The following is a 22853-nucleotide window of genomic DNA, read 5'->3' as shown; positions in this document are numbered from 1 at the left end:
ATTAAGGGTGGCAGCGTAGTGGTTAGTATAATGTTATTACAGTGCCAGTGACTCAAATTCAATTCCACCATGACTCATAAGGGGTTTATATGTTCTCCTCATGACCATATGGGCTTCCTCTGGCTGCTGCAGAATCATCCCAGATTCCAAGTGATACAGGTTAGTTGGTTAATTGGTCATATGGGTGTGACTGGGCAGTGCAGGTTCACTGGGCCAGAAGGGATTGTTACTGTGCTGTATCTCTAAATAAAGAAATATTTAAAAAAAACACAGAAACAGTCCATTTTAGTACACAGTCAAAGTCACCATGATGTTGCTAAGCTATAGTGTTGAGTTTTGCTGATGAATTCAAGAACCGAATGGTTGAAAGGAAATAGCTGTTCTCGAACTTTGGGAGGAGTAGAATTTTTTGGGCTTCACACAGTGATGTGGTATGTTACCCACAGACCAAGGTAATAGGGAGTCATTGCTAGTAACTTCTCTTGTTGTACTCCTTATCAAAAGTCCTGGTGACTGGTTGTGGCCTCACTGTGGCTGTCTGATGATCTTGTATATATGGCAGACATCAAGGGCAAATGAATGATCAGCTGTGTAATCTGTTTGGTTGAGGGTGAAATGTAAACCAAGGTACTTTGGACTCCATCAAATGTGGGAGCATTCAGAGGTACATGAACAGGTAAGTAGAATATATGTGGCTCAATGTAAGGTCAGATAGTCATAACATGTAATTTTAGATAGATTCGGGACTTTTAAGAGATGTTTAGATAAACACATGAATGTGAGGAAAGTGGAAGGATATGGGCGTTGTGTAGGCAGAGGGGATTAGTTTAATTGGCCATTTGGTTAATAATTTAATTGGTTCTGCACAACATTGTGGGCCAAAGGATCTGCTCCTATGTTGTACTGCTCTGTGTTCTGTTTTATTTAGCTATCCCTCTGAAGTAGTCCCACTTCCAGCATGATTTGTGCCACTATGTTCCTAACCTCACCTCCAACCTTTGTTAAGAAGACAAATATTTCAGTGTATATAAGAACAAAGAGATTGACTGCATGAAACTGGGTCAAGTTCATACTTGCCTATTCGTTCTTTCCTTTATGTTTGAATATTTTAGCAGTGTGAAGGAGTTCAAAATAACATTTTAATTATCTTGTTGAAGACTTCAAATGAACAAATTCTGCATTTACCATAAATGATACTTGCAGCATTGCTCACTTCTGTAAATGACATGTACTTAGGAAGCATTTCTGGAATGAAAAGAGATAAATTTGTCAATGAATTATCTGTTTTTTTAAACCAGCATCACATTTACTTGGCACTGGGTGTTAGGAAGATAACTTCCAGAACAGAGATTCTGCAGAATTAAACAGTTATATTAAATAAGTATTGCAAAAAGAGAGAAAGAAAAGTAGTGAGGTAATGTTTTGGGTTCAATGTCCATTCAGAAATCGGATGGCGGAGGGGAAAAACTGTTCCTGAATCGCTGAGTGTGTGCCTTCAGGCTCCTGTACCTCCTCCCCAATGGTGGAACTGAGAGGAGCTGAGTGAGCTTACAGCTTTCTGCAGCTTATTTTGATTCTGTGCAGTACCTCTTCCACCCACTCCCCCTCCCCCAGCATTACCAGACGGTGATGCAGCCAGATAGAACACTCTCCATGGTACATCTGTAGAAATTTGAGTGTGTCTTTAGTGACATACCAAATCTCCTCAGACTCCCTCTGAAATATAACCACCGACGTGCCTTCTTTGTACCTGCATCGATAGGTTGGGCCCAGGATAGATCCTCAGAGATGTTGACACCCAGTAACTTAAAATTGCTCATCCTTTCCAATTCTGATTGAACAACCAGAGCTTCCTTTATGCTTCATAGGCATTAAAATTGACATTGTGGCTCAAGTACAACATTCTTTCTGATCGTCAACACACATGTTCATACAAAATTTTCACAGGCCAAACACTTCAGGTTTTCGTAAGGTAAAGCTGAATGCACAGTTTGGTAACTGTTCATTCATTTGCTTTCAGCATTACAAATGAGAAGTGCTGGTGCAGGGTTCTGACCTGCTGCATCTTTTCCTTCCAAAGATGCTGTTTGATCCACTGAGTTCCTCCAGCAGATTATTTGTTCCTGTACCTGCCATCTCTTACGTCTCTCTTATACCGGCCATTTTGTTTTCACACTGGTGTTGGGACTCAGATGTTGAACATAGATGAAGAAAAGGTTTCTGTCATTCACTCTTTGTCCTTTTTCTCTCTGTGTTTCATGGATGTCTGTGAAGAGTAAGAATTTCAGCTTGTATACTATATAAATTCTCTGATATTAAATTGAACCACTGAAGCAGCGAGCCATTGATTTACACAGAACCCTGCCAAGTGCTACCAAGCAATGACCAGTCGGAGCTGTGACACATGAAGGACCTTTGGAAGCCAATCCTGATTGTGTTTCATTTGTTCAACTCTTCAAAACACCAACTTTACTTCACAGAAAAGCCAACAGGTTATCTTCCGAACACATACAAAGTGCTGGAAGGATTTAGAAAATCAGGCATCATCTATGGAGAGAAATACACAGTTGACATAAATAGCTGTTCTCAGAAATCACCACCATTCAGGCCATGCTCTTTTCACATTGCTGCCATCAGGTAGAAGATACAAGAGTCTCAGAACTCAAACCACCAGGTTCAAGAACAGCTACTACCCCTGAACCATCAGGCTGTTGGACAAAAGGGGTAACTACATTCACTTGCCCATCCATTGAGATGTTCCCACAACAAATGATCTCACTTTAAGGACTCGTTATCTTGTTATTTCATGTTCTCATTATTATTGCTATTTATTTATATTTGTATTTGCACATTTTTTTGTCTTCTACTCTCTGGTTGCTCTTTCAATGACCCTGTAGCAGTTACTATTCTATAGATTTGCCGAGTTTGCCCGCAAGAAAATGAATCTTGGGGTTGTATGTGGTGATGGATATGTACTCATAATAAAATTTCCTTTGAACTTTTATACTTTGAACATTTTGGGCCAAGATTGTTCATTAGTATGAAGTCTTGATGAAGGGTTGTGGCCTGAAACATTGACTGTTTAGTCCTCTGTATCAATGCTGCTTGACAGTGAGTTCCTCCAGCATTTTGTGTGTGTTGCTCAAGATTTTCACATCTGTAGAATCTGTTGTATTTGAGGTTATCTTCCTTGCACCTGGTTGCCAAGGAAGTTCTGTGACTCCAGTTTGCTGGCGTGTGAAAGATGAAGTTTGCCCCTGCTTATGCACATGCTCCAATCACCACAGACATAGTTAGTGCTCCACTGTAAATTAGCCCAATTACTGAAGAAAGGCCATTGATTTTAGTCCTGATGACACCAAGTCTGAGTTCATAAATACCAATATATCATCCAGTCAAGATGGTGCTGAGTCTGTGAGTCCAGTGGGGAAGTCGAAGACTAATGTCTGTAGCCGATGGAGGCTGGGGGTCGGAGATGGCCTGTCTGGGGGTTGGAAGGGACTGAGGAACAGGGCTTGCTTTACTGTTGTTTTGTTGTTTTGCTTTTGCTGATTTTGTTGCTTGTGGTGTTCTATCAATATTGCAGGTGTTCTAAGTTGGTGCTAGTATGCTCTTGGGGCTACTCCCAGCACTCCATTGGGTTATTAATTCAACCAGTAGATTTCCCTATATGTTCTGATGTACATGTGATGAATGAATCTGTATTTGAATATGGATCAGACAGCATTATACCAAAGTCCATGCTAGACATCCATAGGCCAATTGTGACTTGATGAATCATCTATATCTAGCCTTCCCTGGTTGAGGTTGATTATGGATGTTGCATCCTAGCTGCTGAAGTTGATATGCAGTACAGGTAAGTACGATATAGAGAGAAAACTGTCGCCCATGCACCAGGCTCCCTCTCTCCACACAGCTGATGTATCCAAAGGAACGGCAGAGATCGATACAGTTTGGCACCAGCAGCATTGCAGGAGTTGCCAGTCAGTGTTGAACTCAAAGTAGGACTGACTACATCTGGACATTTCCTCAGGGCTTACTCCCAAAGCCTTCCCCATGATTGAGTATAGTTGTAAGGCATCGGAGGTTCGAGATATGAGATTTCCTTCTCCTAGTTGAATTGCCAACCACAGCTGACAAGCACCATCTGCCCAAAGTGACTATTTTAAGATGCCAGTAACCCAATTTTGCCCCTTCTCCTATCAGTAGAGACAGGTCTGCCAGGGTTAGTAGCTAAACCACATGTGAAGGCTGGGAGGTGAACTTGGTTGATGGAGGCTTTTTGAGACAGACACCATCGGGGATCATTTAATAGGTAGTGGGAGCTTATCTCGACTCCACTCCTAACTACAACAACCTTAAGGAATCCTTGATGAATTAACTCATCATCTGCAAGGAGAGAAACATGAGGTCTGTGGACTTCCAAACAAAAGAAAATCTGCAGATGCTGGAAATCAAAGTAATACACACAAAATGCTTTAGGAACGCAACAGGCCAGGCAGCATCTATGGAAATAAGTACAGTTGACATTTTGGGCTGAGACCCTTCAACAGCATTGGTCTGCAGTAGGGGCCTGGCCCAAAATGAAGACTATACTCTTTTCCATAGATGCTGCCTGGCCTGCTGAGTTCCTCCAGCATTAGGTCTGTGGACTTAGTAGCACGTCATGCAATATATTTACCAACTGAATCCTCAGGAGAATATGTTAAGATATGTTAATCTGCTGCAAGAAAACTTCAAAAACCTTTTTATTTCATACTTCCTAATGTTAAATTGCATCTTATTTTTCTTTTACAGGGGATTAAGACTGGCTATGATGGGCCGTGTGATGGACGAGACTGCAGTGCTGGTTGCAAATGTTTCCCAGAGAAAGGGGCAAGGGTGAGTGAGAAACAGTTGGATGTATTTTTGTTTACAGCTATTTTGTTTCCATGAACATGCTGAGCCACAAGTCTACTAAGAGGAAGAGATGTTTCACAACTTAGCCTGAGGGGCAACAATATCAACACTCATTGGTTAGGGATGAAGCGTGTTGAAGATCCTAGCTTCAGTTTGTTTGGGATGGAGACTACATTTTGGATGATGAACTCTCATTTAATACAGTGATAAGAACCTGTAACTTGTCTTCCACAGCAAGAGCGCATGCCAGCTTCCAAAGACTCTGTGAAACTGATAGTTTCAAAAGTGTTGCCATTGCTTAATCATAGTTGGAACTCCCTAACGGATTGTAGTGTGGGAGTACCATCACCAAAACAACTGTAAATTCAAAGGTTTCTTCTTGTTCTGAAGCACAACTGACTGACACTTTTTTACAACAGACCCCACCTCCCTTCTCTGAATGTCCCCACAATGATTGATCCAATAATAACTTATCCACTCCCATATGAATGGGACGATCATTATAAGATTTGATTTAACGTGGGCAATTGTGTGGCAAACACTGGGGGACAGGGAATATTCTGAGAATTAAACTTAGCTTGTTTAGTGGAACTTCCAGGCAATATTAGTTCACACAGAGTGGAGAGAATGTAAGTCAATCATAATAACTGTGATTAATAGATTTTTGCCTGCCAAAAGTATTGAAGGTAATTGTGAACTTCTTATTAAGAAGAGTGTAAGTAGAAGAGTTAATAAATAATTAGAAATTTGCACAAAACTTTGTAGGTAAACCATTGTTGAGAAGTGTGGGTGCGGTCGTTGAATGTTCTAGTTAATAGGGTTACATAGCAACATGATGACAAGGATGGAAACTATAAATTTACACTAGGCATGTTTTTACTGGGCAGAGAAGGGAAGGTTATTAAGTTGTTAAAAGATGACTAATTATGTTCAATTAATAAGGAAAGATTAATTCAAAAAGTTTCATTCAAAATGGTTTAAAGAATATTTAGAAATTTAAGATGGCTTTCTTTTTGCAGACAGTGAATGCTTTTGAATGGTTAAGTCAGTGATGAGGGAAAAGTAGATTCACATTTAAGATCAAGAATGCAGTAAGGCAGTAGGCATACTGGAATTAGTTTTGATTATTTGAGGCACAGACATGGCGAATAAACTCTTCTTGGGCTTCCTGCCGGGAGCAAATATTAATTTTAACCACGTTTCAAACTCTGCCATCTTTATCAGAGATGATGCCTGGGCACACTAGTCCGGTGGTCTTTATATCCCCGGGCCCAGCCCTCCTGATTGGTTAATCCTCCTCCAATCAGGTTTCCATGGTCCCACCTTGTTTACAATTGAATGCCAGTTCTTACTTAGAGCAAGACCTCCGCCTTTGTTAAAATTCTTTTTGTCTAGTTTAATTTCAATGGCTTCCTTCACCAGGCGGTCCCCAATCTTGATTGGATGAGAAGAGTTTATCCGTCATATATGCCAGGAAAGCACTAGCTCCATTCTGGGAAATGGACCAGTGCCATTTAGTTGCTGATCAGTTTCTGGGACACAAGCGATTTTCCCATGGGATGGAAAACAAATCATTGTTGCTTTTTCTGATGACTGATGGCAGAACCCAATGAGACGCCTACTTTCCTGATGTCTTTTGATGAGGGAAGATATGGATGTGACTAAGGACCATAAATGTTATAACTGATTGGAAGCCAACATTTCTCTGTAAGAGATGGGAGTGATCTTCTTCAGCTATTTTTGTTGCTGTTGGTAGCTGCTTGCAATCTTGAAGTGTCAATCTCACTGTATTGCCAGATACATGAGAATTGTACAGTACAGAAACAGATTTGGGTATCGAACCGATTGGTGATTGCCGGTATTGCATGCGATTGAACTAACCACTCCTCTACCATGCCACCTTCACCTCAGACACTGCCGTCTTACCCTCGGTGTCACGTGAAGATTTCTTGCTGATCCTGAGCAAAAATGTGCATGTGACACCCAGAGTGAAGGTCACTGCCTACTGGCATTGCACAGTCTTCTGTAGGATCTGGGTGATGGACTCCTCTATTCCTTGCCATCTGATGCACTGTGAGCCTGACAATGTGCAAACCATCTCGCTGTGCTTCACCATCAGCCTTGTCATAGCAGCACCCCTGTTGTCACTGTGGGCCAGGCCCTCTGGGGAAGTGTGGATTCATCCTAATGATATTTTAGTTAGCATTTTGGGCATTTACACAACATTCTCCTTGTGAGGGTCACAATTTGGCATTGGTGCTAAACTCAGCGATAGTCAAGGGCACCAAAAATGCTGAACTTCTGTTTCAGTCTTCCTGCTCTGGATCTTTTCATCGCTGATTGCTGACAAGACATCAACAAGCTTGGCTTCAGCACTTTTCTCTCTTCTTCGAACCTTACACCCTCCCACCCCCGAACATACTGTCCTCCACGCGCTCTGCATCAATCTTGACCTTACCATCAAAGCCACAGATAAAGGGGCTGTTGTTATAGCTTGGCAGATTGACCTCTCCTTGCTGAGACCAAGTGGCAACTCTCAGACACCTTCTCTTACTTGCCCTTCAAGAGGACCCCACACGGGACCATCAGGCCATTATCTCCTGCACCTTCACCAACCTCATTAACTCTGGACATCTCCCATCCTCTGCCACCAACCTCAGTTCCCTTACTCTGAACTGGTCATGTCTACCTCCTACCTGAGATCCACAAACCTGACTGTCCAGCTAGGTCCATTGCTTCTGCCTGCTCCTGCCCCAGTAAGCTTGTGTCTGCATACCTAGACTCCATTTTATCCCCACTGGTTCAGACCCTTCGCACTAACATCCATGATACTTCACAGAGTCACCATCTCCTCAAAAACGTTCAATTTCCTGGTCCTGATCGCTTCACTTTAGTTATGTATGTCCAGTCTCTATGCACTTTTATCCCCCATCAAGAAGGCCTTAAAGCGCTCTGCTTCTTTCTTGTCAACAGGCCCGACCAGTTCCGCTCCACCACCATCCTCCTCCGTCCAGCGAAAGTGGTCCTCACCCTCCACAATTTCTCTTTCCGTTCCTCCAGCATTCTGCAAACTCATGGTATACCCATCGGCACCTGCAAAAGCCCCAGCTTTGCCTGCTTTTTCGTTGGCTACATGGAAAAGTCTATGTTCCTAGCCTTCCCTGGTAATGCTCATCAATTTTTTCTGTGTTACATTGACGACTGCATTTCTGCAGCTTCATGCACCAGTGCTGACCTCATTGATTTAATCAACTTCAACCTTAAATTCACTTGGTCCATTTCTGACACCTCTCTCTCCTTTCTTGACCTCTCTGTCTCCATCTCTAGAGACAAACTGTCTACCGATATTTTTTATAAACCTCCTGATTCCCACAACTATCTTGACCATCCCCTTTTCTCAGTTCCTTTCTCTCCACCACATCTGTTCCCAGGATGAGGCTTTTCTTTCCAGGACTTCTGAAAGAATTGGATTTCCCTTCCTCCACTACTGATACTATCTTCACCTGCATCTCCTTTATTTCCTGGACATATGCGCTCTCCCCATCTTCCCGTCAGCTCAACAGGTATTGTTATGAACCCCGTAACTGGGTCACTTACCAGCAAAGATAGAGAGGTCCGTTGAAATCTGATGGTACTATTTTTAAACGTTTTTATTTTTAAAGGGGCACAAAAGTAAGGTTAATACAAACATTCAGATACTATACATCATCAATACTCAATCTAAAGCGCGGGTATAGTAATAATCATCAATAAGAAGTAGCTCTATCGTTTTGTCTAGGGGTAAAAATATTGTCCGATGGAAATATAAAAGTCTCTCCAGTTCATGCAGGCTTTAGCCTTTTGGGGACCGCTGGGTTTCACTTGTTGGAGAGAGAGAGAGAGAGAGATTTTCGGTGAGAAAAGAAACTTGCCCAGTCCTTTAGGACGCAAACCATTGAATCGGGAACGTGGGTTCCCTGTTGTTAGTTCGAAGTCCTTTTCGGTGTTATCAGCCACCCATTCCCCAGGCCAGGGGAAACGGACCACACGTGGCTTCCGAATAGCTTCCCATTATCACGGGAGCGATGAGCGATGGTGTCTCCTTCTGGTGCGTCGCTAGGGGACTGCCCCCTGCAGCCCCTCTTTTATCTTGACTTGCAGGGTTGTAGATGTCAATCAGGGCGGGGTGATGCAATCCCCAGCCCACATTGCCCGAGGGTGTACACGTAGCCCTGAGAGCTGGCACGTAGTATAGGATCGCAATCCACAAAGGTGTCTCCAAGAAACAATGGCCAAATCCATTGCTTTGTCCTGCTGAGGATTCTCTCTCATTTCCTGGGTCCAAGACCCGAATTAATAGCGATCTTGCGATTCTCAAGAAGGAGGGGGCTGGGATCATAACAGTATAGAGTTCCTCTTTTCCTTACCTACCACCCTGTGATCCTCTGCATCCAACGCATCATTTTCCACTACCTCCGCCATCTTCAAAGGGACCTTACAACCAAGCATACCTTTACCTTGTCCCCACTCTCCAATTTCCACATGGATTGCTCCGTCTGTGATTCCCCTGTCAATTTATTTCATTCCCACCCCACCGCCCACCAATCACTCTCGGGGCACTTAACCCTTCAAATGGCAGAAGTGCTGCACCTGCCCTTTCACCTCCATTCAGGGCCCCAAACAATCCTTTCAGGTGAGGCAACACCTCACCTGTGATTCCACTGAGGTCATCTACTGTATTCATTGTTCCCAATGCATCCTCCTATGCACTGGTGAGACCCAGCGTAGACTGAGGGACCACCTCCACTCCATCCGTAAAAAGAGGGATGTCCCGGATTTCCTACCCCACTCCTATTCTGACAAGTGGATTCATGGTCTCCTTTTCTGCCACGATGAGGCTACTCTCAGTTTGGAGGAGCAGTACTTCATGTTCTATGTAGTTAGCCTCCAACGTGATGGCATGAACATCAATTTCTCCAATTACAATATTTTTTTCATCAAACCCCCCCCCCCCCTCCCTCTTCTTCAATTCTCCACTCTGGCCTCTTACCTCTTCTCCTCACCTGCCTATCACCTTCCCTGGTGCCCCTTCCCTTTCTCCCCGGTCCACTCTCTTCTATAAGATTCCTTTTTCTCCAGTCCCTTACCTCTTCCATGACATTAATCCCATCGAGTCTGCTCCATCATTTCATTATGGCTGATCCCTCTCAGCACCAATCTTCTGCCTTCTCCCCGTATCCCTTCATGCCCTGACTAATCAAGAAACTATCAACCACTGCCTCAAGTATACCCAATGAATTCCACAGATTCACGACTCTCTGGCTAAAAAAATTCTTCCTCATCTCCATTCTAAATGTACGTCCCTCTATTCTGAGACGTTGTCCTCCAGTCCTAGACTCCCCCACCATAGGTAACATCCTCTCCATGTCCACTGTATGGAGGCCTTTCGATATTCAATAGGTTTCAGTGAGATCCCTCCTCATTCTTCTGAATTCCAGTGAGTACAGGCTCGAGCCATCAATCAGTCCTCATATAGTAACCCTTTCATTCCTGGAATCATTCTTGTGAACCTCCTCTGAACCCATTCCACATCACCTCCCAATTTCTTACTTTGTCTCCCTTCCCTCACTTACGTGGCTTCATCCCATTGTCTTCTAGCTTGTCCTCCTTCCCCTTCCCTACATTCTTATTCTAGCATCTTCTCTTTCCCTATCCAATCTTGTTGAAGGGTCTCAGTATGAAATGTCGACTCTTTAGTCCTCTCCATAGATGTTGCCTGAACTCCTGAGTTCCTCAAGCATTTCGTGTGTGTTGCTCTGGAGTTCCAGCATCTGCAAAATCTCTTGTGCTGTTGAATTTCAGTTTCTTAGTTGGGTACTAATGTAGTTTAGAAATGGAGATATACACTCAGTGGCCACTTTGTTAGGTACAGGAGAGGAACCCGGTGTGGTCTTCTGCTGCTGTAGACCATCCTCTTCAAGGTTCAATGTGTTGCACGTTCAGAGAAGCTCCTCTGCCTATCACTGTTGTTAACACACGGATACTTGAGTTACTCTCTCCTTCCTATCAGCTTGAAACCGTCTGGCCATTCTCGTCTGGCTTCTCTTCTTACAGGCATTTCTGTCCACAGAACTGCTGCTCACTGGAAGTTTTTTTTTGTTTTTTGCACCATTCTCTGTGATCTCTGGACTCGGCTGTACATGAAAATCCCAGGAGATCAGCAGTTTCTGAGGTAATCAGACAACTCTGTCTTAACACCAACAATCATTCTACAGTCAAAGTAACTTAGATCACGTTTCTTCCCCATGCTGATGTTTGGTCTGAACAACTGAACCTCTTGACCATGTCTGCATGCTTTTATGCGTTGAGCTGCTGCCACATGATTTGTCTGATTAGATATTTGCATTAAGTGGCGGCTTTATAGGTGTACCCAATAAAGTGGCTAAGTGTAACAGTCCCACCAGGAAGGAAATTACTTGTCAGACCGTTGGATTTTAGTGATTTCTGACTACTGTCAGAAATGTGCTTGGCCAGCAGCCAGCTGTACCAAACGTACAATGTGCATCTGTAATCAGGGTGGACAGAAACTGCCGACCTTGGCAGCAACACATTGTGGATAAGGATGGGAAAGGATACAAATGGAAGCTTCAGTGCCAATAATGATCTTGTCCTTGTGGTACTTTTGCTACATAGCTATTTGCTGGGAAAGAGTGAGCATCATAGACACTTTAGCTAAACTAAAACTCTTTCCATCTGCTTTGAGCTAATTCTGTTTTTAATAGCAGGGTTAATTGGGGGATATCCAAGCAAAGTATTTTTTTTCTCAGTTTGATGTTTTTCACCCAGCTGTCCAGTTGTGGAAATACCGGAGGTGATTGGATCACTGTAAGTTAGAGAAATCAATGTTGTTAGATTTATGTATAATAAGAATTTTGCTTGGATTGAAGCAGGGCTCTGCCTGTGGTTGGTGTTCAGCTGGGCACTAATGGCAGCAGAGATCCCTTTGTTCCTAGTCTAACATTCTTCCTTCAGGTAACATATTAAATCAAGTTAAGTGAGCATCTCCACACATTTTCCTGAGGCCATTTGGGTCTGACTTCAGGAGGAATATCTGACTAGAGCAGCAGAATGTCTTCAGAGATCTTAAGGATCAACAATTGAAAATGAGAGCCCTTCTTACTATGAGTATTACTCACCCAAAGCACATATATGTATTTTGATAATAAATTTACTTTGAACTTTGAAATGAGCTAAAAGGATTTGGAAGTAGTTATCCTAGTGTCCATTGCTGCTGGGGTTTTACTAAGGATTTTTTACTTTTAACAAAATTGCATTTTTGCTTAAGAATCTAAAACTTGCATTCTCTGATCAGTTCAGTGAATAACTATATAGCTTTCTTGTCCATACTTGTTCCACTAATTCCCTGCTTACTTTAAATTAAGAGTTAAATGAATGTGATATGACACTCTGGCTTTCTGATTAACTCCCTGACATTTTCAATTCCTGGCCCAAATTCCATTGGTGTGTGTGTGTGTGGTGTATACAGTACAACCAATCATTGCCAAATGGCTACTTTTTTTAGTACAACACTTAGAAAGCTTTTACCCTGTGTTAGAGGAGATATTTTATGATATTATCAGTCAGAAAATGGAGTGAGGTTATCATAATTAGTGCCTTAGTTAAATCTCTGGACATTATTCCTAAGATACTGTATACCATGGATTACTGCAAGTGTGGACAAGAAGTTCAAATAGCTGTTTACTGAACTGATCACAATGTGTAAACCTTGGGTTCTTTAGCAAACATGCAATTCTATTAAAAGTAAAAGCTCAGCACAGTTGTAAAGATAACCACTTCCAATTTTTTTTTTTATTACTGTAGTTGGTAACACTGGACAACAAAGATACTTTAGGGTGTATCTTATGGAGTTTGGGCTGCTCATCATGAAAATCGCCATGAAATTTCCCTATCACGCACTTTTCTTTTGCAATCACCCATATTTGTTTTTTTCAATTCATAATTCAAGTCAGAATAACTGATGCGAAGATTAAGGAAGGCAATTTTGTTGGCCCACAAATCAAGCAGGATCATCCGTGACAGGCAATGCAAAGAACTTCCAGTGGGACCGGAGAAAATTGCATGGAAAGCATTCAAGATGTTGTTGAAATTTTTCTTGGCAACTACAGAAAACCAGACTATGTGCAGCTGGTGGAGAACAAGGTTCAAGCATACAAAACCATGAAGTGCAACATGTTACTAAAGATTTATTTTCTGCATTCCCATTTCTACTTCTTCCCTGCAAATCTTGGCGCTGTCGTTGATGAGCATGGTGAAAGGTTTCACCAGGGCGTTGCTGTCATGGAGAAACAGTAACAGGGCAACTGGAATCCATGAATGCTGGCTGATTATTGTTAGACACTTAAGCAAGAAGCCTCAGACACTGAATACCAATGAAAATCATTGACAGAACTATTTTAGCTGTTGAACTATTGCAAAGTGTCAGCGCGTCTATGCAATTAAACACGTTATATTCATTATAAGTTAATTTCTTGTTTCTCCAAATTCCTACATGATACAAGTAGTCTGAAATGATATTTTTGTTCAGCTTCAAGTGGTCTATCATAAATAAAAGCAATTTGTGAGGAAGCAACATTTTTGAAAAAAATACTTTGTCCAGTGTAATTGATATAGTTTAATGTGCTTCCTATCTTGAGCTGGAGCATCTTAAGTTCTCTGAATGCACTCTAAATATGGACAGTTGGTCACTGATTTTTATGAAAACAATCCTCATTTACTGTCAAAAAGTTATATTCAACAGCTGTTTAAAATAGAGAAAAATTAAATGGAATGGGAAGTGACAAAGTAGAGTTTGAATCGATAGCTTAGGGAGAGCTAAACAGCAACACACTAAAATGTTTCTGTGATGTAGTGTTCTTTCATTATGCCAATAGCCCTTCCATTACCCAGGGTGAAAAATACCCTTGAATTGAGCAGGGCAATACTAAGCAGAAGCACTGAATGGTTGCAATATTGTTGCTGAAGTACTGGGAATCTTCCTGTTATTTCTACTGCTATGAAGACTCCATTGATTAGGACACTGGCTTACATTGGAAGCTGAAGGAATTGCAATGGTCATCATTAACCTCCCAGATACTTGATTGCTGTGGACAGGCATTGAGATTTTTCTGATTGAAACTGGCAAATTTCATGACATACTAGGTAAAGAGAGTGGAATGATGGGACATATTAGTGTGGCATGTTAGCTTCCAAGGTGCCTGAGATGCTGCAGTGGCTCAGGAGCTCACATAAGCAGAATGGGAAGAAGGGTATCCTCCTGTCAGAGTGTTTTCCTTTACCATTTTCAACTATATTTTGGAGTGTATGAACCAAAAAACTTGATTCCATAGATAAGCCGATAGTAGCTGCTCAGACTTAAAACAGTCAAAGAGACCTGGTGAAAATGAGGTGTTTGGGCATCAGAGCGAAATGTTGGATTCATTCCTTGTACAATGGAAGATGGATGGAGTTGTCCAATGCAATCAGCCTAGCCTCAGGACATCACTGCAGGCGTTTCTCAGGGGGGTGTTGAAAGACCAACTATCTTCAGCTGCTTATGATCCATCCATCATGGGTCAGAAGTAGGAACGTCCGTCTATGATCGTACAGTGTTCAGTTTCATTTGCAATTCTTCATCAAAGGAAGAAGCCTATGCTTGCAGGCAGCAAAACCTAGACAACGTTCAGCTGTGGGCTGAAAAGTGACAAATGACTGTCATGCCACAAAAGAGGGGCATCCTTCCAATAGCATTGCCATGGCTGGGTCCCTCAGCATTCTGGGGGATCAGCATTAAACAGAAAGGCAGCTATAGAGCAGTTGTATAAATACTATGATTACGTGAGTGGGTCAGGTGAAGGACACTGCCAAAGGCCTTTCCACAGAACTTGCTAATAGAGAGAAGAAATGCTCTTCACTTGCTTGGATGAATGCAAGTCCAGCAACTCTCAGCAGGCTCAGCACCATTGAGGACTAGGCAGCCTGCTTGTTTGGCACTCCAACACCAAACCTAATCACATTTTCCCTCCACCACCGGCACACAATGGCTACAGTATATGTTCTCCATAAAGCTTTACCCTGTTCAGGCTACTCTGACCCACCTCCCAAGTCCATCACGAAGGACTAAGGCCAGCAGGCATATTGGGAACAGCAGTACCTGAAGGTTCCTCTTTAAATCATACACCATTCTGACTTAAAACTATAACACCAGTACTTCATTGTTGATAAGTCTAAATTCTAAAAGAAACTCCCTAATGGCACTGTGCAGATAACTTTATCGAAGGACAAAAGGTCAAGGGGCCAGCTCAATGCCTCTTCCTCCAAGGCGGTTAGGGATGGATAATACATGATTGCCATGTTGTCAATGTCTAGTCTCCGAAAGTGAATTAAAAAGGCAATTTACATGTTATTAATTAAGAGAAATTTGCAAAGGTGTTGCCAGGACTTGAGGACCTGAGTTATAGGGAAAGATTGAATCGGTTAGGACTCTATTCCCTACAGCACAGGAGAATGAGGGGAGATATGATAGCGGTATACAAAATTATTTGAAGTATAGATAGGGTAAATGCAAGCAGTTTTTTTCCACTGAATTTGGGTGAGACTAGAACTAGGCATCATGGGTTAAGTGTGAAAGGTGAAATGTTTATGTGGAGCATGAGAGGGGACATTTTCACTCAGAGGGTGGTGATGGACATCCCTACTTCTAACTTGATGATGGATGGGTGAAGCAGCACAAATTAGTTGGTCTTTCAACACTCCCCTGATAGTCTCCTGCAGAGATGTCCTGAGGCTAGGCTGATTGCATTGGAGCAAGCAGCCAGTGAAAGTGGTGGATGTGGGTTCAATTTCACCATTTAAGAGAAATTTAGATAAGTAAATATTGATGGGAGGGCTATGGAGGGGTATGGTCCAGGAGCAGGTTGATCGGACTAGGCAGATTAGTAGTTCAGCATGGACTAGATGGGCAGAAGGGCCTGTTCCTATGCTGTAGTGCTCTATAATGCTAATTAGGGACGGGCAATAAATGCTGGCTTTGCTAGCGATGCCCAGATCCCAAAAGTGAATTACCAAGTACTTGTTATTTGGCAGGATTTATAAATTAATAGAAACCATTTCAGTAAGAGTTACACAGAGTTTTCTGTAGCAGCTGCTACATTCCTTCACAGTGAGGAGCCGACATTAAGGAGGAGATGGAGCACAAGGAAGCTGAATGTGTCATGCTGATGGCTGTCATATGGTCAACAGACGTGGGTTAAGTAGGAATGAACCATAGTTACTGTATGTAAAGATCAAAGACTGGACTGTATATCCTTGGTATAATCAAGCATCTGACAGGCACTGTCATCAATTCCAGATTCTACCACAGCAATAGGTAAAAATTATTATATAATATGTTGGATGTTTACAGCACTCTGCGGGCGGTTTTAAAACATCCTGCCTTAAAGCATTCCTCAGAGAATGAAATCTTGGCAGTGCCTTCAGGAATACAATACTTGGCTTCAATGCATGTCGAGTTCATATCAAGATTACCCAAAAAAAAATTCATAAGAATCACAAATTTCATCAACACTTTGACATTTATAGCCTCTCTGGAGCTTGACCATAAATTGGAAGGGAAATTTATTGTTGACCTCTAACAATGGATGTGTGAAATCAGTGGAATGTAATATTCAAAGGTATTTTGTACTCTGACAGGTGTAATTCTTCTTTGTAATGACTGGAAGGTATGTGAAATTCCAACCTATTCTTCAGCCTGAAGATGCCTACTCCGAATTCTTGGTTGAACAATCACTGCTCACTACTCTTCCCTTGCCTCGAGGTCTTTTCAGGAATTACCATGAATGTTCTCCTGACTAATGGTCAGGTAATACCATGTACCCACATTCAACTAGTTTATTAAAGTTTCTGTTAGATCTTTAGCCCTGTCCAATCTCTTTGCAAGCTTAGACTTATCTCGGTAGTTAAGGGTGGTGTGATGTGTAGTGGTTAGCACAACTGTTTACAGTATCAGCAACCCAGCTTCAATTCCCACTTCTGTTTGTAAGGAGTGTGTACCTTTTCCCCGTGACCACATGGGCTTCCTCTGGTTGCACGGGTTTCCTCTCACAGTCCAAAGATGTACTGGTTGGTAATTGGTCATTGTAAATTGTCCCATGACAATTAAATCAGGGAGATTGCTGGGCAGCATAACTTAAAGGGCCAGAAGGGCCTATTCCACATTGTGTCTTAATAAATGGGATAAACCACAAGAATCTTGAAATGGTTCCCTTGGTCTGTCACACAACCACTCACACAGATGTTTCGTAGGCTCAACCCTTTAATGAAGGTGTATGTCAACCTTTGCTCTACTTAATTTCAGCTGGGCCAGGAACTGCAGAAGCTTATTGCAATTACAAAAAGGCAGAGTGGGAGTGGCAGCCAGCTTTCGGAACAGAGGTCTCCGCCATTGTAAATTGTCCCGTGATTAAGCCTGGGCTAAATAGGGGGACGCTGATCAGGATGGGTTGATGTGCTTACTCCGCACCACATCTCAATAAATAACACCTTTCAGCGATAGGCTGTGCAGTGATGCAACTCATAAAGCAGTTACTTTACAATACTGGCTTCGGTCCTAAAATTCTGTCTGAGTCAAGTTTGCGCACTCATAGGACATAGGAGCAGAATCACTGATCAGGGTTCTGTAAGGAGCTCGCACATTCCTGTTTCCTCCGGGTGTTCTGGTTTCCTCCCACACACTGGGTTAGTGAGTTGTGGGCATGTGATGTTGGTTCCAGAAGCATGGCAAAACTTATGGACTGCACCACGACAATCCTCGGACAGTGTTGGCTGTTGGCACAAACGTTGCATTTCACTGTAGGTTTTGATGCACTTGTGACAAATAAATCTAATCTCTTTAAACCTTTTAGGCTTGTAGGACATAAGCAGGTCCTTAAATGCCAAACCAAGGGGGAATTGGTGGCAGGCTAGATGAGTGATGAAATCAGGAAAGCTATGTCCTGTATCCTACATAGGACCAGGAAATATGAAGAATACTTAAATAAATTATTTTCCTTGAATAAGGGGTAGGCCATTTAGAACAGAGATGCGGAAAAACTTTTTCACTCAGAGAGTGGTGGATATGTGGAATGCTCTGCCCCAGAAGGCAGTGGAGGCCAAGTCTCTGGATGTATTCAAGAGAGAGTTAGATAGAGCTCTTATAGATAGCGGGGTCAAGGGATATGGGGAGAGGACAGGAATGGGGTACTGATTGTGTATGATCAGCCATGATCACAATGAATGGCAATGCTGGCTAGAAGGGCCGAATGGCCCACTCCTGCACCTACTGTCTATTGTCTATTGAAAATAGTATTGCACACCTCCCTTGATACATTTCATAAGATGCTGGGTCTTCACCTTCAACTGTGCAGATGGTGATGTTGCTGGTCAAATACAAGCCAGTGTAACTATACTGCAAAAGAGGGGCAAGGCAGGGTTACATGGGCAAAGATCAGGATTACATTGGCAGAGAACAGACCACCTTGGGCAACAAGGTCATGGTAGAACAGGGCAGAGCTCTCACTTAAGAGCAACATTAGAGTGGACTTCCAAGGGAAAGTGGATTACGTGGGTGGAATGCATTGTATGTTGGTGTTGAACTAACTGAAATACCTTTATCATGACAGTTACAATGGAATTTGGACGAGTAGGAACAATGAGAAACCGCTGAGATTGATGGTAATGGGGAGTAGACTTAGGGGGTGAGTACATAAAGCCTGTTGCTTTATAAATAGGGAGTGGAGAATATGAAGTAGGTACATTGTTCTGATGCAGGACAATCCACTGTACTTAGTGCCAATTACTGGCTGTTTCATTGATTGAATGTCTGCACTGGAGACTGGTTAGTAAATCCAGAGAAACAAATGATGTAAAAATAGCAGTGGGAAAATTTAAACCAATATATGTTTAGATGAGAAGTTAACATCCTTTGTTATTTTATATTTGAGAATCAGTGAAATTACCAATTACTTAATGGTTACTTATCATCACAAGAATGTCTGCAGGTGCTGGGAATCTAAAGCAACACACACACGCACACGCGCACACACGCGCACACACACACACACACACACACACACACACACACACACACACACACACACACACACACACACACACACACACACACACACACACACACACACACACACACACACACACACACACACACACTGCTGGAGGAACTCAGCAGGTCGGACAGTACCGGTGGAAATGAAATGAACAGATAACGTTTTGGGCTGAGGCTCTTCTCCAGCACTGAGAAGGAAGGGGGATGACGCCAGAATAAAAAGGTGGGGGGGGTGGGGGTCGGGGAAGGAGGTTAGTTGGAAGGTGATAGGTGAAGCCAGGTAGGTGGGAAAGGTCAAGGGCTGGAGAAGAAGGAATCTGGTAGGAGAGGAGAGTGGACTGAAGGAGGAGGGGGCCACGGGAAAGTGATAGGCAGGTGAGAAGAGATAAAAGGCCAGATGTGGGATTTGAAAAAAAGGGAAGGGGAGGGGATGTTTTTTAACTGGAAGGAGAAGTCAATATCAGGTTGGAGGGTGCCCAGACATAATATAAGGTGTTGCTCCTCCACCCTAAAGGTGGGCCTCATCTTGGCTCCAAAGAAGGCCATTGACTGACATGAGGGAATGAGAATGGGAATTGGAGTTAAAAGTTTTGGCCACCGGGAAGTTTTGCTTTTGGCGGATGGAGCAGAGGTGCTCGACGAGGCCGTCCTCTAACTTACAACGGGTTTCATCAATGTAGAGAAGGCCTCATCGGGAGCACAAGATACAATAGACGACCCCAGCAGGTTTGCAGGTGAAGTGTTGCCTCATCTGGAAGGACCTTTTGGTGCCCTGAACGGAGGTGCGGGAGGAGGAAATGCCAGCATTCCTATATTCAAAATCAATAGTGGTCACATTCTTGTATATCAATCAAACTCATATCATCCCTTATTATGGGAAAAGTAACTGTGCAGCATGTTTAAAGGGCAGTACAATGACACAGCTGGGGGTGGGGGGGGCGGGGTCTGGTCTCTTGCATCTCCAGAGAGTCGAGCTCATTCTGAGTTTTTGTGCAGACATAGGGTCATAGAGCACGGGAACAGTCCCTTAGCACAACTCCTCTGACCAATATGTCAACCTGAGCTAGTCCCATTAGGCCAAGTTTGGCCCATTTCCCTCTAAATATTTCCTCTTCATGTTCCCGATCAAATGTCTTTTACTCATTTCTAATTATATCCGGCCCTTCCTCAGCTGCTCATTCCATTTACTTACCGCCATTTTTGTAGAAAGTGTTGCCTCTCAAGGTCACTTGTAAATCTTTCTCCTGTCACCTTAACTCAATGTCCTCCAGTTTTAGAATCCTGTACCTTAGGAAACAAAAAACTGTGATCATTTTTCTTACGTCTGCCCCATGTGATTTTATAAATCTCTTTAAGGTTGTACTCAGCCTTCTCCACTGCAAGGAACAGTCCCAGCCTGTCCAATCTTTCTTTATAATTCAAGCCATCCAGTTCAGGCAGCATCCTTCTGAATCATCTCTGCACTCTTTACTAGCTTAATCACGTCCTCCTTCTGATATGACTACATGCGCTTCACACAATGTTCCAGGTGTGGTCTCACCAGCATCTTGTACAGAGGTAACACGATATTTTATCATTTTCTACTCAGTGCCCTGCCTGCTGAAGGCAGGCATGCCGTGAGCTTTCTTCACTACCCTGTCCAACTGTGTCATCACTTTTAAAGAACTATGTCCCGTACCTAAGATCTCTATGTTTTGTAAGTCTCCACATGGCCCTGCTACTCACTGTCTAGGGTCCGTCTTGTCCCGAAATGCATCGCTTCACAGTTTTTTAAAGTTAAATTCCATTTGTTATTCCTTTGCCTGCTTTTCCAGCTGATCAAAATCCTTTTTATCCTTTGACAACCATCTCCACGATCAATTTTGGGGTCATCTTTAATCTTCTTACATCTTCAAAGAATTAATTAATATATTATGAGAGACAGCAGGACACCCAGTAATGATCCCTGTGGCTTAACACTGGAAAACTGAAACTTTGAAAAAACAGTCCTCCCATACCTCAATCTGATTTCTTTCACAGGACCAATTTTGTATCCACAAAGTACACTGCAGATGCTGTGGTCAAATGAATACGTACAAACAAGCTGGATGAACTCAGCAGGTCGGGCAGCATCCGTTGAAACGAGCAGTCAACATTTCAGGTCGAGACCCTTCATCAGGACTGAAGAAGGAGGGGGCAGGGGCCCTATAAAGAAGGTTTGGGGAGGGTGGAATATGCCCGGTGAAAAACCAATCAGAGGAAAGATCTAGGGGTGGGGGAGGGGAAGCAGGGAGGGGATAGGCAGGAGAGGTGAAGAAGGAATGTAAGGGGAAAGCTCTATGTGTAGCAGAAGAAGGTAGAATCATGAGAGAGGTGATAGGCAGCTGGAAGAGGAGGCAGAGTGAAAGTGGAATGGGGGAAGGGAGAGGGAGGGAATTATCGGAAGTTGGAGAGTTCGATGTTCATACCAAGGGGCTGGAGACTCCAGCCCTTTGGTATGAACACCTCATATACCATCTGGGTAGTCTCCAGCCCCTTGGTATGGCCACACTGATTCTTATGGAGATCTGTTCCCTCCCTACTCTTTAGTTCTTCATATACTTGTAGAGTCTTCTTGGATTCTTCTTTACTGTAACTGCCAATTATATTTGTATCCCCTTTTTGCCATCTTGATTTCCTTCTTAAAAGTACTCCTACATTTGTTATACTCCTCCAGGAACTCACTTGATCCAAGCTCCCTCTACCTCTCATATGCTTCTTTTTTTCCCTCATCATGTTTGCATGTTCTCCCTGGGACCCTATGAGTTTCCTCCTGTTGCGCTGGTTTCCTCGCATATTGCAAAGGTTTGCAGTTTATTGGCCATGATAATTTGCCTCTAGGATTGAGGAGGAGGTAGATTTGATAGGAAGGGCGGACAGAATAGTTTACAAGGAAAATTAATGTGGTAATGGGAATGCTTTATGGGCTGGGAAAAAATTGACAGGCAAATCAATTTTAAGTTTAAGTTTAATTGTCATTCAACCATACTTGAATACCTGTGAATACCCCCAAATGAAATACCATTACTCCGGTGCCAAGGATCAAAATACAGCACCAAAGGTCATACACAGCACAAGGCACGTATAGCACATATAAAATAGAAATAAACATACAGTCACAAAAAAATGTAACATAGCCCAAGGCCCTGAGTGTAATGGCCTGTAGATTGATGATGCATGGATATTGCTGGCAAGAACAAGCCCACTGCAATCCACAGACGAAGGTAGTCCAGCTTGTCTTCCATTGAGCAAATACTGGAGAGCAACACTGGCAAAGAGGGGTCAGCCTCCAAACCAGTATGGACTCCACATCACGTGGCCCCCGGTGTAAACTCACCTGGGTACCTGCAACAGGTGAGCCCGTGGCATGAGGCCTAGTCCGTGCTACAACCAAGGCCGTGCCGCTTCCCCACTGTCATTCTCGCCAATAGACCAGTAAGCTGGACTTGCAGTATTCTATCTTACCAATGCCCAACAGGGCCTTGCGATCACAAGTATTTCTGTAACAGGCAGGAACACGGCCTGCACCAAGTCCAGCTCGTCCAGCAGCCCCACTATCAGGCAACTCATTGGTGGCGTAGACTTGCAGTACTTGAAGCTCTTAATATCCAGCAGAGTCTTGAGATTGTGAAAAGACACTTAAATACGACAGTGGCACCTTTGGTTGGACCCGGAGAGGCCACTGTGTCCAAGCGCACCACCATCTTGCACAGAAATGGCTTCCTGTATGAAGAGTTCTATGCCTTCAAGCTACTGCAGAGTGATAATGGTGCCTTACCTTGTTCTATCTTACAGAATT

At 43.0% G+C, this 22853-nt stretch overlaps 1 protein-coding gene across 4 annotated transcripts in view; it reads left to right on the top strand.

Moving 5' to 3' along the window:
- The window catches only part of col4a6 (collagen, type IV, alpha 6), a 409162-nt gene that overhangs the window by 151418 nt on the left and 234891 nt on the right, over positions 1-22853 (top strand). For all 4 annotated transcript variants that reach the window (XM_073057903.1, XM_073057902.1, XM_073057904.1 and 1 more), the window contains exon 4: positions 4798-4881. In XM_073057903.1, the coding sequence (XP_072914004.1) occupies positions 4798-4881 (84 nt within the window). The remainder of the gene's footprint in view (positions 1-4797; positions 4882-22853) is intronic.

This window comes from Hemitrygon akajei, chromosome 10 (genome assembly GCF_048418815.1).
Source record: "Hemitrygon akajei chromosome 10, sHemAka1.3, whole genome shotgun sequence".
NCBI classification, from domain to species: domain Eukaryota; kingdom Metazoa; phylum Chordata; class Chondrichthyes; order Myliobatiformes; family Dasyatidae; genus Hemitrygon; species Hemitrygon akajei.
The sequence above is the reverse complement of the archived record's forward strand: the minus strand, read 5'-3'. Positions and strand labels throughout refer to the sequence as shown.